Consider the following 15,044-nt stretch of genomic DNA (forward strand, 5'->3'; position numbering starts at 1 on the left):
GCAAAGATCGATGCCGATGACAATAGCTATGGCCACAGAAAATGGGGCGTCTCTGCCTCTATATCGCCCGACCAAGGCCATCCCTTACGAACTCGTCCAACATTGTGGCATATTCCTTGAAGAAAAGCTATGTTGGTTTGCCCGCTCACCATATCACCGATGCCACGCACTGACACAAACCCATACCCAGACACACAAGCACTCAATCTTCTACTGAACATACTGTCGCCCGGTGCTATTGCCTCAGGACCCGTCTACGTCCCCTCCCCGCAGTACCTGGCAGTCGCAGCCACATTTCTCGTCCACCCATCCACCACCAGCCGAGCCAAGACAGCAGAGGAGGAAGAGGCACCGAACGCAGCGCTGCGGCTGCTCCGACTCACCAACACGCTTGTCGGACCAATCTCTGCCCGATTCACAGCGGCGTTTGCATTCAATCATTTCGAGTCCTCTCGGCAGGGAAGGCGGCGGCGCGTAGAAGACGACGAGAACGCAAATGGCGATATCTCGAACGACGACACGAGGACACTGAACATTGACCTGTGCCAATCGGCATCTCTCTGGTCTCGCGCAGAAGACTTCTGGCATGCCGTCGGCTGGGCGTTCAACTGCTCTGTCCTACATCCGGAACGGTGGGCGAGATGGCAGATATGGCTGCAGTTCATGTGTGAGGTTCTCGAGGACGACTGGAACGAGCGCAAGAGGCAGAGCAGGGGTGCCGTGGATGACGAAGCCCGCCGGAGAATACTTGAGAAAAGCTTGATTTTCCGGTACATCGCCGGCGGGAGCACTCCGTATGGGCGGAATCGAAGAATCCTGCGGGCCATCTTCGCAGATGGCAGCTCGGCCTCCGTCAATGAATTCCGCAAGGTGTTCCACAACGAGTTGAAAACGCTCAAGCGCGAGAGCAATAATATCAAAAAGCGCGAAGGCGAAGTCAACATCGACGAGGACCAATTCGGCGACTACCTGTCCAAGGACGAGGACGAGGACGGATCCGACGCAACAGACTCCGCCGCGCCGGTCCCCGCCAGACGTCCAACCCGTCAGTCGAAGCGCAGCAGGCGAGGCGCCGCCCCCAAAGACACCCCAAGCGCCGACGCAGCCACCGCCGATACACCCAGCAGCGTCCAGGTCCACGGAGGCGTCTCCCTCCTCGGCGGCTTCCCATCCCTCGCTCTCCGCCAACGCCTCCTGCACCTCCTCTCCGCCGTCTCCGAGGACCTCCCCGCCTCGTTCACCACCCTCGAGGAACTCTACCACCTCTTCGTCGAAAATATCCGCCACCTGCCCCTCCCCATCTACCAAGCCTTCGTGAGCCCCTTCGTCCTCCCGCATTTCTCCGCCGCCTCGCAGACCACCCTCTGCGAGTTCCTGCTGTTCCGTATGCGCGAGAACGCAGCCCCTGACACAGACGAGGAGTATCTGAATCAGGCTAAGCTGGAGGAGTGCTTCTTGCCCTATGCGGCTAGTACGCCTAGCATTGTCGACAATACCAAGATGTCCATCGCGCTGGAGTCGCTTCTGGTCCTCCTGGCGGACAGTGATATGCTGACTGTCACGCCGGAGCTGAAGGCCGCCGTGCAGGAGGGGATCATGGCACGTGCGGAAAAGGTCCAGGTGGAAACGAGGAAGAACCAGAGTAGTCGCAAGACGGAGGATATCGAGTGGTGCTGGCTGCTGGAGAGTGGAGAGCGGTTGATGTTTCTGGTGGATGAGCTTCTCTCGCGGAAGCACCCTTCTGCGAAGTAGTTGACGTGAACGGCACAGCTTTTCTATATCTTTATGTCTATTTTCATGATACCCCTGCCTCGCACCGGCCTTGCCTAGTTTTGATGTTCAATTGATTCACCTAAACATGGTATCTAATGTTAAATTGCCTATGTACAAATGATCGGGAGCAAATCGAGGTTGAAGACAACAGCAACGTCAAGTAGCGCAGTATAACAAGGTAAATCTGGCCATGCCATCTATGGCGGCGGGCGAGGCCCAATGATCTGCCGCCTTGCTCCTCCTGCACCTAGACCGGGGCCGCCTCGGTTCTGGTTATCACCACCCATGTAACCGTACTGGTGCACATCCCAGGCGCCCTGGCCCGGCCCGACGCCAACGTTAGGATCCTTCAGACCCTTCGCGGCTGCCTCGCGCGTCTGCTTTTGACTATCTTCCCACTCACGCTGGCGCTCGCGCTCGCGCTCCATTTCCCGCTCCAGCAGGGACTTGGAGGCCCACCCGCCTGCTTTCGTCTTCTGCTGCGCAGCTACTCGGCGGCTATTTTCTTCGTCGACCTCTGCGGTGGTGGTGTAGTCCTGTGGGCGGTGAGTCGCGGGCTTAGGGGCGACAGGAGGACGGTTAGATGCGAGGAAGCGGTCGACACGGCTCTCCTGGCCCTGGGATTTATTGGCATAAGCGACTGGGTCGGGGAGAGGCCGAGGCGATGCTGGAGAGTTGAATTCGGCTGCTGATTGCGACGCAGTCGGTTCTGGAAGTGGTCGGGGCGGCATCGGAGGCGGCGCATTGCTGGGCTCGGACTCGGCAGTTTCATCGTGGGCTTGATGCTTCTGCCATTCGGTACGCAGCATTCGTCGTTCTTGCTCGAGAGACGACAGGCTGTAGCTGGGCTTCGGAGGAACAGGCACAGGGCGGGGACTCTGCGATTGCGGCTTGCCTGTTTCTTTCTCCTTCAGCTCCTGACGCTCGCGCTGATACCGGCGCTCTCGCTCCTGGGCGAGCTCCAGCTCCCGCTCCAATTCCTTGATGCGCTGACTTTCAGTGGACTCGCCAGCAAGGCCGGCTTGATATTGACTGAGAAATTGTCCTGTCAGTCGGACATCACCAGCCTCCCGCTGACGCTGTCTTGCTTTGTTCAGTCTCTCCTCGGCCTCCTTCTCCTCCTGTTGGCGCTTCCGTTCCTCTTCTTCCCACTTTCGCTGTTCCTCGTCCCACTGTCGACGCTCCTCCTCCAGCCGACGCCGCTCCACCTCCTTCAGACGAGCGGTCTCTTCTGCCCACCTGCGTTCCTCTTCCGCCTTGGCGCGCTCTTCCTCCGCCTCCTGCTCTTGACGGCGGATGCGTTCAGCTTCTTCTCTCTCGATGCGTTGCCGCTCCTCTTCCTCCCGCCTGCGCCTTTCCTTCTCGTCCAGGCTTGGGACGAACGGCGAAGGTGTCGTGATCTGTCGACGAGCGCCAAAGGCCACTCCTTGGTTGCCCTGACTGGCACCGCCCATGTACCCATACTGATGAATATTCCAGGCCGGCATAGTCACATGCTCGTCTGACTTCTTGCTCCAGCTGCTAACAGCCGGCGACTTGGCTGGGCTAGATGTTCCAGAATTGTTGCTGACATTGCTGAGTCCTCGCGATCGTAGAGGAGTATTGGCCGATTGACTTGAGCCGGTCAAATGAGGGCTCACGGCGCCTCCTTTGCTCTGAACGCCAATTGCTCGAGGAAATTTGCTGGGTTGAAGCGCATTAGCTCTCCTACTAAAGGCCATCAGACACTGTAGGACCTGCGCTGGATCCTTTGATTCGTAGAGATCGACAGTCAAAAAGACATCGTGTGGCGGTAGGCTGAGAGGGGGTATTTGACATGCGCGTAGGAAATGCGAGATGTTTTCCATTTGTACGAATGGCATAGATGACTGCTTATACTTGACGCCGGGGAAAACGGCGAGGTTGACGAGCCTGTGAAATCCCATCCAATCAGTATTTATTTGCAGTGTTTCTGCTCGGAGATACTTGCCTGCAAAGCGCGACGCCATCTTTGAGCGCATCCAAGAGATCCCCTGCTGGAAGTTTCTCATGAAGCGTCTCTTCAATCCATGCGCGGACCTCTGCGGCAGCCTGCGGGGTATAGCGGGACAAGCGCAAACTGCGCAGGTCCTTATCTAGTGATGTAACTGACGCCATACCGGGCCGAATAGAAATCAATGTGACTCTGCAATCATACAGAAAGTTCACTAAAGACTCGAGGAATCAGGATCCGAAGACCGAGGGACGTTAACCCCTGTTTATGCTGCCCAACAGGAACGGTGGGAAGAACCGCGGATCTATGTGGGCTTCAAGGGGTAGCGTAATAGGGGGAAAGAGGTTCTAGAAGAAGCTTGATTAAGGGGGGTTATTGAGAAACGATGAGCGGAGAAACCTATGTATAAGGAGTTGAAGATGAAAAGAGACCCTACAAGAATAGAAGCGATGGTGAAATAAAGAAACTTCCGAGAAGAAGAGGAGGCCTGGATAGTTGACGCTGATCTATGGAATGGAATGTGGTTGTCGGCCAAACAAATTGCGCCTATCGTAATAATCCCAATACGATTTGCACTGCCCGATGACGTTTTTCTGCGCTCTCAATACTATCAATAGCCTCCATCTACGTCGCAACACAGCAAGCCACGTTTACATCGCGCCTGATCGGTGTTTGTTCCAGGCTTCCATCAATAGTTCCATCTCACCTGGGTCCTAATGAGTCCAGTGAACAGCTTGTGGTTCAAGTGGAAAAGCCTTCGATTGCCGTGGCGAAGATCCTTCCTTGTCGGTTGGTATCCCCAGCACTAACTGTCTGTTACTACGTTGCCTCCAGATCCTCTGACAATATATTGCAGGCACCGACCTATCCGGAAATACATACTGGGAATTCAAAGACTCACTGAATGCCGGGCGATACCGACGGATCGTCAAGTACAACTCCAAAACCCACTATGCGGACGTGCAAGTGACTCGTGAGTGTCCTGAAACTTTCGACATAACGGACAGTGAACTCGTCTAGGTCAGCTAACAATATGTCTTTACAGCCCAGTGGCACCAATGGCTCCGATACGTCCGCGCCGACCCTCCCTCGCTTGAAGAACAGCGGCAGGATGTCCTCCGCCAGCTTCAAATTAAGCAACTCGCCCACTTAGCCGATTTGCGCTGGGCAAGTAAGCCCTCCTACCTCGACAAACCGCAAACTCAGCAGCCAAGGCCCGCGACCAGAACAAGCGATGCCACACTGAATCCACCGATGGGAGCAGTTGGCGAGGGTCCCAAGACGCATAACGCAGTGTCCGGCGCTGAGACGACAAAAGCAGCGGGAACGACGACGCCAACACCCGATGTGGCGCCGACGGCGAAAGAGGATCCTTGGGCTAAAGCTCGAACGAGCGACAGTGAGAACTGGCAGCCAGAGTCATGGACGCCGTCTGCTTCGCGGAGGTGACTAGGCAAACACTAGTCAATTTCATTCTAGACTTCTCCAGATCCTTTTCCTCCGAAAAAGCTGTTCGAGCTTCTGTTTATATTCAGTCGGCAACCTGGCGTTTCACTGCACATTGTTCAAAACATTTGAGGAGACTTTTTCATATCTGTAATGGCCGCGTCACCAATCTTTGTGGAATACTCACCACCCTGTACAATATACGACATTTATTTAACACCAGCTTCTTCCATATAAACTATATGATTGTACTGAGATCGACACCCCCTTGAAGAGAGCCGGAAACGAAGCCCGTGACATTGTACATCTGACAGGCCTAACCCTAACCGGAAACCTCACATCAGCAGCACGCGTGCGATGAGGACCTGCTCAGAAGTTGAGCAAGTAATCCTGAGGGAAATCGGAGAGCTAGTCGTAATCTTCAAGAGCAAAGGAGTAGAATCTTCGAGAAACATTAGGATAATGCATTCCATGATTAGGTATGTGTGTATCAAAAAGCTGTGGAGATCTAAGTGCGCTTTTTGTAACCCACCTCCGCAATGAAAATCAAACGCCCAAACGACCATTGCAATATATTCAAACAGGTATAGAGCGAAAAATCACAATGTTAAACAGATATTAGGTATACATGGGCAGGATTTAGCAGAGGACAGCCTCGAGTGCTTCCACATCTCCGCCAGCCTTTCGTACTGCATTGATGGCAGCCTCGCTGAGCTTGCGGCGTCGATCGCGGGCCTCCTGTTCGCGTCTTGCTTTAGTCTTGGAACTCCCACTTGGAGCGACTCCGGTAAGGATTTTCTTGCTGTCGTTTGGAGTGAAGTTGACAAACGACACTGTCAGTGACTTGTTGGATCCCGTTCGGGGACTAGAGTTTGGCCCTTTGACAGGCTTAGGTGCGCTCATTGATTGAGAAGACAACTTCCTGCCATGGTTGCCGCGGCGGTGAGGACTAGTCTTTGTATTGACTCCGTTACGCAAGGGTGATCCTTGTGTTGGTGACCCGCGGCCTCTTGGAGACAAAGATGGTGATCGTGACGCATGTTGAACAGGAGGAGTCGCGTAAGCGGACGAGTTCATATACTTTTGAGGAGTGATGGGAATGTGGTTGTATGTATTTTGATTCTCTTGGGTCATAGGGGCCGAAGCCACGCCAGACGAAAATGATGGGTCTGCCGAGGTAGACACATCAAAAGACGAATCAAATTGGATCATCAATCCCCCCTGCATCAGATCATGCTGGTTGTTGCTTTGAATGGATCTTTGTGGAGCCGGAGAGGACACCACGTGCTGATATGCAGGTTGTCGTGGTACCCGAGAGGGCATGGATGGCCACCATGCTTGACCATCGTGGCCTTGGAGGTCAGGCGTGAAAGGGAGTGCAGGGCCCCCAAGGGAGTCAGAATGCCAAGAGGACAAGGATTGAGGATCGGAGGAATGTGGAGAGGAAAATATGTCGTCGCCGGAAGGGGGGCTCGATGTGGCCATTGTGGAATTATTCGATTGACTTAAATAGTTCTGCTGCTGCTGCTGCGCCAGCAACTTGGCTGACGGTGATGGCATAGAGATGGCTGGTGACTGGTTAAAGATGCCAGTCTCGTAATGCGAAGGCATTTCTGCAGGATTTCTCGACAAGCACTCGGTCGAATGGCTCATATGGGGGACAACATTGTTCGCAGGAATGTTCTCATGCTGCACAAGGATATCAGATGGAGGAGGTGACAGCGGCAAGTGCTCGTGCGAGCTATGAAGACTGAAGTTCTGAAACCGCTGGGCCCATGCTTCGGGATACATCATTCTGCCTGCCTGCAGCTGGGAGGAACGCATCAGGCTTGGGGAGAAGCTCTGCTTGCGCAGCAGTTTACGCTCATGGGAATCTCGGTGACGACGGATAGATTTCGGAGTGACCAGAGCACTTTTGGTGGCTTTGTGGCGGGGAGTTGCGGGAGGAGTGGACGGTGATCGGGAAGATGCTTTGCAGGTAACTGCAGGGGCAGGGTGTGAAGTAGGAAGAGCTTCAAGGTGGAAGCTTAAGTCTGAGACAGCTGAGGGATGCACAGTGTCCTGAAAGGTAAAGCTGCCTTGGCTGGCGGATGAGGCTGCATCTTGCGGCAGAGACCATAAGTCGGTGGCCCAGGGTTGCGGTGACTGATGGGTGGGTTTGGTGGGGACTGGGGGAGAATGATCGCCACAATCGCTCGACAACGAGTCAAGAGCGAAGATTTGGTCAAAGTCGCCTGCAATTGAAACATCTTTGTTGCCATCGACCATCGATGAGTCCATGTCGACATACTGACTGAACAAATCATTGAAGGCATGATCGAATGGTTGAGCGAACATCTTTGGCTGCTCCGTCTTTCCGTTTGCGGCAAAGAGCTGAGAAGTGTCACAGACCGGTTAACGGGTGCCAGGCGGATCAGATATGATTGGCAAGGAGACTGCGGGAACAAAGAATGGTTCAAACAGAGTTCGGGTGTCGATCCGGTGTTCCGTCAATGCAAAGCAAAGTAGTATGGCTATGGTGGAATGCAATGTAGGAATAGTTTGATAGATTGACAATCAAAGAAAACACTGCAGAAGCTGCAAAGAAGACAAAGCAAACAAACAACAGACAGATGGCCACAGATGGCGCTATTTGAATTGTCCCGATGGCTGCCAGCCTCGAGGATTCTGCGCACATTCCTTCTGCTCTAAAGATGGGAGAGGAATGTACCTTGGGGAGTCGGAGAGGGCCTCGATATGGCCCACCTGATCCCCAGTGGGTGATGCGAATGATTCAAGAGAGCACCCCAGATGCCCATTACCAATCAGAAGGCGCACAAAAGCAAGTGGCTGATGCAAATATCCTACCCTTATCCACTCTCTGGGCAAAAGTGGACTGGGTTGTCGTTGGCCACCCGCTGGAATGTAACCCTCCCTATACCAGAACCAGAAAGACGTAGAATCAACAGAAGAGGAATGTGTGGTTCTCAGCAGCTAGGAATAGCGCACCACCTTGGGGAGAGCTTATGACAGCTGCTCGATAGCGGGCCATGGGACGAGAGACGATCATGGGGAATCCGTTAGCTTGAGCGGTATGATCCGTAAGGAACCAGAGCAGAGTATCCGGGATGGCGAAATGCCAATATCAGCGCCCATCTGGTCAATCCCAAGTGTCCAAAGTGTAAGCGTCATACGGTTTTCCTACACCGTCAGCACGCATCACAAACAGCAACACTAGCCAGCACAGGGCCACAATGCCCTGGTCTTTCTCCTTTGACTCTTTTGGATCCTGCTTGACGGTTGATGTTTCAGTGGAGCTGTTGGTTAGCAATGATTCGCTCCCTTCAACGGCACAGCCGTCGATAAGCTTGTTGCGAATGTGTGTCGGAATGCGAGGGCTGGGAAGAATGCGCGCCCACAACAACAATGCAAAGAAACAGCCTGGCTTTCGGGGTTTAAGGCGCACACACAGTTCTAACAGCAGTCAGTCTTGAGGCACGGCCTATGAGAAAGGTCTGCGCGATTGCCCTCATGCCAAATTTTCTAAAATTATCCTGCTCTATACACGTAACAGATCTCCACTTGGTGAGGGAAGAAATAATTCTCGGCTTAGATCGTCATGGCTTGCAGACTTTTGCCCGGTCAGAAGTGATTTCAAATTATTTAGAAAGGTATTCAATGAGAATCAGTCTTTAGGAGGCATGAACCCACTGTGCCATGGTGTGATGCGTTCTTTGTTCTCTGCGGGAAAGCAACTCATGCAGTTGGCAGGCCCAGCAAGTATGATCCGTAGAAGGAATCTCGTATCAGAGTTAGGTCGTTCTCCCCAGCCGATTTCTTTGTTCTCCAAAGTCTTCTTTGTGTCCCATAGCCATGTGGTAACTGGGAAGCTCCCAACTACGAGGGCACACATGATGTTCGGGCCTGGGAGCCAATCTTGCGTAGTGATTCTTCAGTCCATTAAACTCGAAGGAGCGAGGGCTAAAGATAGGACAAAGGTTCAGAAACCAGAATAGGAAGTGCGAGCCTTGTTTTGGCCTTGTCTAGACAAGATCTGTCTGAAAGCGTCGCTGAATGTTCTGTCAGTGCTTAGAAAAATTAGGTTCTTGCAAGGGGGATCATCCTTGAGTTAGTAGTTAGGTAGTAACAACAGCAAGCCACAAGAAAGAATTCCATGGCTAGTGTTAGTAACTTGGTGTTAACAAGGCATAACAACTGTTCAAATTGTTGTGAAGCTTAAACCCTCAAAGAGAGGGCAATAGAGCATGGTTTCATTATCATGAAAGGAACATCTTCGACAGATGGGCAGGCTTAGTAGAGGGAAATAATTCGAGTCATGTGTAACAATCTGCTAAGACTTAATATGAATATTGGGCCGTTAGTCCTAGTATTATTCAGTTACGATTAGCATTTTCAGCGACAGAGATTAGTGTGTGTTGAATAAAATTCTTGGTGATATCTCGAATCTGCCACAAAAACGCTCATGATCATATTGAGTGGCTTCGCAGAAAATCACGGGACTCGTCCTCCTTACCTAATACCGGAGGAAGTTTACTCCGGATCTGGTCAGCACTGCGGCCGCTAAGCCAATTGTGGGAAGCGTCGGGCTAATAGCATTGGGAGGCAACAAGAGGTCAGGTGCCGATGACGGAAATCTGACTCCTCGCAGCCGCCGCGCAGTTGACCTCTTTCCTCCCCTTCTCCAAGGCACTGTATATTGTGCTGAACTTCCTTGGCCTATCCATCGCGTTTTCTCTGGCTCGACGTGAAGCGTCGATGTCAGTCTGTATCTGAGATTTCTCCGTACGAAAGCCGTCGCCAACTTTCGATTGTTACCCCTCGAACCCCGCTGTTGCCAGAACATCCCACGCAAGGTGGGTATGACTTCACAAGGACAACTTGGTATCATCAAGGGCTCAAACTGATCGCAACTGCTTGTATAAGATCCAACCCGTTATTATCGCGATTGAGATACGCGGGGCTGAAGTTTAAGCAGTACGCAACGCGTGTGCTCCCAAACTATAACATACCAGCAACCTCGCGCCTATTTCGCTTTATCATTCTCTGCGACAGCCTATATGTCTGACACCAACCAGACTATCAGAACCAGATTTCTTTTGCAGGGCAGACAAGGAGACAAAGCGAAAATTTCGATTAAACGGAAATCAGTCGATCACAATTGCATGCTCTATAATCATCATATTGCTCGACTGGTCAAATAAAACTTCAATATTCAATATCATCAGGTGCTTCTGCAATGGGTCTCAAGTTTATTACAGCTGAGGGGGTCCTCGTCTGCCTCCCTTAGGTGAATAATTAGATTCACACACGAGCTTCGCCATGGACTCCCACCGATTCTTCGGAGGCCTTCGAAGCCACACCTTGAGATCACTGTACTACCAACTTCTCTCCTTGCACCAATATCCAATCTGCGAACTTTTATCTCATTGAGACGAGGATCGCAATATTTTAGTCACACTGTGATTTTTTGCGACGCAGTCTTGCCTTCTTCAAGAAATTAAAGGCTATTCAGCTCACCAAGATGAGCACGCTCACACTGAATAAGAAGTCCTGGGAATCTCTCTCTTCGACTTTCTCCAACCTCGAAATATCCGTTTCCCAGGACAGTTGTTATGCCTCGGACGAGCTCTCCATCAGTCCAACCAATCCTATCACTGCTGGCACGACGCTAGCCTCCTCCTTTAGGCCAGCCCGCCAGGGTTCCTTGCACTCGCTATTGAGGCCCATTTTGAAAAGGCCGTATTCTGATATTGAGGAAGATGAGGAACCCGAGTCTGGCTACGGGACAGACGATTCTGACTACGATTACGCTTCTGTGTCCGATGAACATGACGACGAAATGTATGCGGTTTCCACATGGGATGAGGCCTCGGATGTCTCGGATGCCATGTCCGAAACCTGCGGTGACGATGGTGAATCAGTGGACGGTTCATTCATTTCGTTCGAATCCGTGGTGCGTTTTGACACCAACGTGCGTTATATCGAGGCGCCAGAGCCGCAGGAAGAAGAGGCCGAGACACCGCGAACCGAATTAACCTGCCATGAATTAATGGAAATGGCGAGGGCATCTGGCGCTCTTCGGCTCCAGGGCGGACAAGCCGCCGAGTCTAATTCGAGTGAAAAGACGCTCGAACATGATGAGCTTAGTGATTCAATCAAACAATGGCCAGAGGAGCACCCGAGTGATATTGTCGACTTGGATAAAAGACTATTCATTGCCTACATCAACGGCATCAACGGGATTGCCGAGCCCAGATACAAAGCGTGTCTCCGCGAAAGAATTGATGATATCAGAAAGGGACACACGCAATCTCCATACCTGGAGTCTGATAATGCGCAAGGGATATACCTCGATAATGTACTGAACCACGTGCTGGGTACATTCCGCAACATTATTGTTCAGGAGGAGCTTGATGAACTGGCCACTCTCACTGAGCGGAGGGGATCCCGGCAACAGACTGAGGCGACGGAAGGACTCGATAACAAGCTACTGGATAAGATTGAACATCTTCTCTCTGAGAGACTGGCAGGGGATGATGTCCAAATCGGCCAGGATGAGCTAAGCTTTTTCGCTGGCGGCGTTGCTTATGCCCTTCAAAATTGGTCCTCGTATACAGCGCACTGAACAGGACTTGTGGACCGGAAGCTCTTCTACGATGTTTGATAAATAAAAACAATGGCTATATGCACTCAAAAACCTTATGAAGTTATGTACATAAAAGTCCACGTCATTTCGGATACTCGAATATTATTTGCCCTGCTTACTTTCATTTCTGACTCCCTTGAGCTTGATTGTGGTGTATTCCTGGGGGTCAACTTTTATTCTAGAGACGCCTGTTCTTTCCTGCCAGCATCATGTAATGCAGCGTCGAAGTCTGGCTCTAATCGATAGACAGGTGGTCCATGACTCAACTTACATGGATCAACCCAGACATTGATTAGTGACTGTTGACCCTGTGAAGCGCCCCAAGTTTGGTCAAAACAGGTCGATGTCAGACTTATGACCCGAGGCTGATTCCGATTCAGACCAAGAAGTTTGAAGGGCGCTAGCATGGTTCGGTCTCAAGTAGTGTTGGAATGAGAAGTGGGTTGCGTCTCTTGCATTTTCTCAGATTATGAGTATTGATATCTGGGAAGTCTTGCTGGTGTATACCAATTGTGGCGAGCATATTGACAGACAGTCTTGCAGCTGCCCACCGCGAGCCCTAGACAATGCCGACTAGTATCAATCGTTATGATATAGCAGGACGCCATAACTCCCTACTGTGAATAAGAAATCATATGGCCATTCGCTGTGTTGCGCATTGAGGTCAGAGAAGAAGCAAAAAGAATATGGTAAGACTGGGAGTCGAACCCAGGCCTCTTGCGAGAGTGCATGACAAATCTAGTTTTCTAGAAGAAGCTAAGCTTGAGTGCACCACCTTAACCACTCGGTCATCTTACCATTTTGGGTTGATGTTGGCGCAATTTTTGAATTTTTCAACTGCCAAGCCAAGGAAGATGGGGCAAAAGCAATGTTGATAAAAGAGCTGAGGGGACCCTTAGAAGGGCGCAATAAGGTAATAATAATGTTGCTGATTGGTGATGCTTAGGTATGTTGAGTAAAGATTGTCTGGACATACCACAAGTTTGATCAGTGCTCTCGGATACGGAGAACTTTAGATTGAATGAGATGGATGGTGTCTCAGAATAGATAGCTATATGCGCCATTATTTGGCATAGTAATGGTAAGATGACCGAGTGGTTAAGGTGGTGCACTCAAGCTTAGCTTCTTCTAGAAAACTAGATTTGTCATGCACTCTCGCAAGAGGCCTGGGTTCGACTCCCAGTCTTACCATACATTATTTTTTTTCCCCCTAGGTTTTCTCGGCACACTCTCAATGCTCAACTTTCAGTCCTACCTTTCCAAGATCCATTATAGGACCCAAAGACCCAAAGACAAATTCTTGGTCAAGTTTGTTGCCTAATGAATGGACCCTGCTACGCAGTTAGCCCACTCTGCAAATTCATGTAAGATCGTATGGGATCAAGTCAGCCTGCGCATTGGATCCTGGAGGCTGTCGCAGTCATCTGACTCCAGTTTCAAAAGGTTAACAGAGCGAGTACCGACTTCAATGGCTTGGTTTGCTGACTCCTGCGCAGTCGCTCAGCCAGTCAGCCCTAACACAATGTTTGGCTTTGGCAGCTGGAGATCCCGGAATGATTACGTTTCCTGCCTAGGTGAATCAGACTAATTATCCATGTTCCACAAGGTACTGGAGAGTCAAGAGTCTCAAATAAGCGAGTAGATCCATGATTAGCAGTTTATCAGTCCCGCCACTTAATGCCCTCTCGCCCAGGATAACAACTGTGTCGGAGGGAAGCGTGCAAAATGGTCCGAATGCTCGATCAGTATGGTATGCTCTCCGATCTTGATGAGCCATTTCCACTATGGAGCACCGTATCAGCTGAACTAGTTACCAACTACTCGGCTGCAAACCATGGTTCATAAGCTTACCAGCTGAGTCGCAATCCTAGTCATTTCCAGACCGGGCAAATTGATAGGCCGTTAGTAGTCTGTCTCTGACTCGTGGATAGATTCGTTGGTTAAGAGGCGACATCGGTGATCCACAGTCTGTATTCCAGAGCAAGGCTTGAAGGAGTTCTGAGGACCACGTGTGGCTTACACTAAATGGATTTTTACTGCGACAAGAGTGAAATATGATTGCAGCTCTTATGTCATCTTCAGATGTGAGTTAATGATAAAGTCATGCAAAGGACAAGGGAAGTCACCTGGTAGTGACCCATGTCTGTGTAACTGCTCGTTACAGTCAAGAGTCAAGTGTAGAAAGTTGATCTTAGAAGGAATGGGACTAAGAGCAATCTTTGACTTGACATGCGATCTATGGAAATTGGAAAGAGCCATGGAAATGATGGATCGCTATTTGCTGCATCTGGTGGACCACCCCATAGGCGTTGTCTAAGGCAAGGTAGGTAATAGTCTGAAAAAAGAGTTTTCAGCGGATGATATACGGCAGGTTACGGAGTCACCTACCGTTTAGAAGGATTGTCACTTCAAATTTGTTATGGTCGGAAAGGCCGTCTAAGCGAGTCTGGAAGAGAAAAAGCAAATAAGATCTGATTGAGCCTGATCCGATTGGAGTTCTTCTTATCGTGGATTCGTGGCAAATGATCTGGAATTCGCAAATTACTTGCAGGGATGTCTCAGGTCTGTGTATTCTTCTCTGCTTCTTCTCCTTTTCCATCCAAATTCGGTTTCTTCCCCTGACCCTGGAATCGGGACACTTAGATGGTGGGGCAGTTTCTGACCCACTAGTGAGCTTTCGTCTTTTTGAATTCGCCCCCCATTTATCCTTTCCCTAGATACGGATTACTTTGGAGTCATCTACCTAGGTACTCCGTTGCTTGTAGCAGTGCCAACTGGAATAGTGAAGTGACAAGTACCATGCAAACCAAGTTAGTTCTCAGTTTCCAGTACTGCTGCGGAGTATAGTACTACTACTATGACTGAGGATCCATTATTTACAACGTACCTCTGGAGTTACCACTACAATGTGGACTGATAGACAATAATGTACAGAGTGGCAACAGCCGGTGTCGATCAGGTTCAGTTCCTCGTGTTGAATGAAACTGCATCCGACTCATGGAAGGTTGGTCGTTCTGCAGATGTAGGAGGACTAAGAGTATCTATCTACATTGGTTCATAGAAATGTAACCCTATCAAAACTACTTTACAGACAATTGCCATATGTGATACTTCTGACGTTAGAGCCATGAACTTTGTTGTCGTCTAGACACTTGCCATCCAGCATCATTATCCCTGAATGCCTATTATAAGGATCATAAGGATGAA

At 50.7% G+C, this 15,044-nt stretch overlaps 5 protein-coding genes and 2 non-coding genes across 7 annotated transcripts; 4 read left to right on the plus strand and 3 right to left on the minus strand.

Annotated features, from left to right (window-relative positions):
- Positions 1-28: 28 nt before the first annotated feature.
- Aspvir_007122 (uncharacterized protein) lies at positions 29-1,752 on the plus strand (the record flags this gene model as incomplete). Its single annotated transcript, XM_043270306.1, has 2 exons — positions 29-131; positions 191-1,752. The coding sequence occupies 2 exons, from the start codon at positions 29-31 to the stop codon at positions 1,750-1,752; spliced, it is 1,665 nt and encodes a 554-aa protein (XP_043126241.1).
- Positions 1,753-1,970: 218 nt separating this feature from the next.
- Aspvir_007123 (calponin homology domain protein) lies at positions 1,971-3,909 on the minus strand (the record flags this gene model as incomplete). Its single annotated transcript, XM_043270307.1, has 2 exons — positions 1,971-3,684; positions 3,743-3,909. The coding sequence occupies 2 exons, from the start codon at positions 3,907-3,909 to the stop codon at positions 1,971-1,973; spliced, it is 1,881 nt and encodes a 626-aa protein (XP_043126242.1).
- Positions 3,910-4,461: 552 nt separating this feature from the next.
- Aspvir_007124 (uncharacterized protein) lies at positions 4,462-5,194 on the plus strand (the record flags this gene model as incomplete). The annotated part of the gene is made up of 3 exons (XM_043270308.1): positions 4,462-4,534; positions 4,602-4,718; positions 4,791-5,194. The coding sequence occupies 3 exons, from the start codon at positions 4,462-4,464 to the stop codon at positions 5,192-5,194; spliced, it is 594 nt and encodes a 197-aa protein (XP_043126243.1).
- Positions 5,195-5,830: 636 nt separating this feature from the next.
- wetA (developmental regulatory protein WetA) lies at positions 5,831-7,528 on the minus strand (the record flags this gene model as incomplete). Its single annotated transcript, XM_043270309.1, has 1 exon — positions 5,831-7,528. The coding sequence occupies one exon, from the start codon at positions 7,526-7,528 to the stop codon at positions 5,831-5,833; it is 1,698 nt and encodes a 565-aa protein (XP_043126244.1).
- Positions 7,529-10,712: 3,184 nt separating this feature from the next.
- Aspvir_007126 (uncharacterized protein) lies at positions 10,713-11,816 on the plus strand (the record flags this gene model as incomplete). The annotated part of the gene is made up of 1 exon (XM_043270310.1): positions 10,713-11,816. The coding sequence occupies one exon, from the start codon at positions 10,713-10,715 to the stop codon at positions 11,814-11,816; it is 1,104 nt and encodes a 367-aa protein (XP_043126245.1).
- Positions 11,817-12,524: 708 nt separating this feature from the next.
- Aspvir_007127 lies at positions 12,525-12,635 on the minus strand. The gene has a single exon. It is a non-coding gene; the product is annotated as a tRNA-Leu (tRNA).
- A 282-nt stretch (positions 12,636-12,917) lies between these two features.
- Aspvir_007128 lies at positions 12,918-13,028 on the plus strand. Its single transcript has one exon. It is a non-coding gene; the product is annotated as a tRNA-Leu (tRNA).
- The last annotated feature ends 2,016 nt before the right edge of the window (positions 13,029-15,044 follow it).

Source organism: Aspergillus viridinutans, assembly GCF_018404265.1.
Source record: "Aspergillus viridinutans IFM 47045 DNA, scaffold_5, whole genome shotgun sequence".
In the NCBI taxonomy this organism is placed as follows: Eukaryota; Fungi; Ascomycota; class Eurotiomycetes; order Eurotiales; family Aspergillaceae; genus Aspergillus; species Aspergillus viridinutans.